At 40.0% G+C, this 925-nt stretch overlaps 1 protein-coding gene across 1 annotated transcript; it reads right to left on the reverse strand.

Moving 5' to 3' along the window:
- Positions 1–250: 250 nt before the first annotated feature.
- Positions 251–574, reverse strand: LOC131657466 (uncharacterized mitochondrial protein AtMg00860-like). The gene has a single exon (XM_058926862.1). It carries the CDS (start codon positions 572–574, stop codon positions 251–253), a length of 324 nt encoding a protein of 107 aa, XP_058782845.1.
- Between the last annotated feature and the right edge of the window lie 351 nt (positions 575–925).

The following is a 925-nucleotide window of genomic DNA, read 5'->3' on the forward strand; positions in this document are numbered from 1 at the left end:
CCACTAAATATTGGCGCCAACGTTTTACGACACTAGTGATGGCATGGAGTTCACGAATGTAAGTGGAAGTGTTGGAAAGACGAGGAAAAAATAAATTGCTGAAATAAGCTATAGGGTGATCATTCTGTAATAAAACAGCCCCCATAGCATCCCCCGATGCATTAGTTTGCACAAGGAATGGGAATGAAAAATCGGGCAGAGCAAGAACGGGTGTCGTAGCTAAAGCGAGTTTTAACGTATCGAAAGCTTGTTAAGCCAATGTAGACCCGTCAAATGCATCCTTCTTTAATAAAGAAGTTAAAGGGTGAGCCAAAGTAGCATACCCCTTAGCAAATCGGCGAGAAAAACCCGATAAACCCAAAAAACCACGCAAACTCTTCACATATTTTGGGTTGGGCCAATCAACAACTCCTTGTATCTTAAGAGGATCAGGTGACACAGCTCCCTCACCCACAATATGACCCAAATAAGCAATATGACCTTGGAAAAATGAACACTTAGGTGGTTGCATATGAAACTGATACTGAGACAAAATAGCGAAATCATGTGACAAATGATCGATATGAGAAGTCATCGTGGTGCTGAATACCTGTTAGCTGAAGATTTCGTTTCATATTGTTTATCCTTCGAAGGAGTTGAGAATCGAAGGAAAGATGGTTACTGATGGCCATCCCTTAAAAAGTAAAAGAATGACTACTGATGGTCATGCTTCAAAAAATAAAGACTTCTAAGTTCGATGAAGATAGTGAACGCTGAAAGATTAATGAAAGCATATGTCTTCGGGACTTACACAAAATTCATAGAATATGTATTTAAGTATTACTACTTAGCGTGTTTTCGTAGTGTTTGTTTAATACACTGCCACGCGTCGAAGATGGACTCAGGCGGGAAGATTTGAAATTCGAAGACGGTTTCGTAACCGTTC

Source organism: Vicia villosa, linkage group LG1 (assembly GCF_029867415.1).
Source record: "Vicia villosa cultivar HV-30 ecotype Madison, WI linkage group LG1, Vvil1.0, whole genome shotgun sequence".
In the NCBI taxonomy this organism is placed as follows: domain Eukaryota; kingdom Viridiplantae; phylum Streptophyta; class Magnoliopsida; order Fabales; family Fabaceae; genus Vicia; species Vicia villosa.

Excerpts from the sequence above, each read along its gene's own strand:
- LOC131657466 (XM_058926862.1), bottom strand. The coding sequence starts at position 574 with ATGACTTCTCATATCGATCATTTGTCACATGATTTCGCTATTTTGTCT.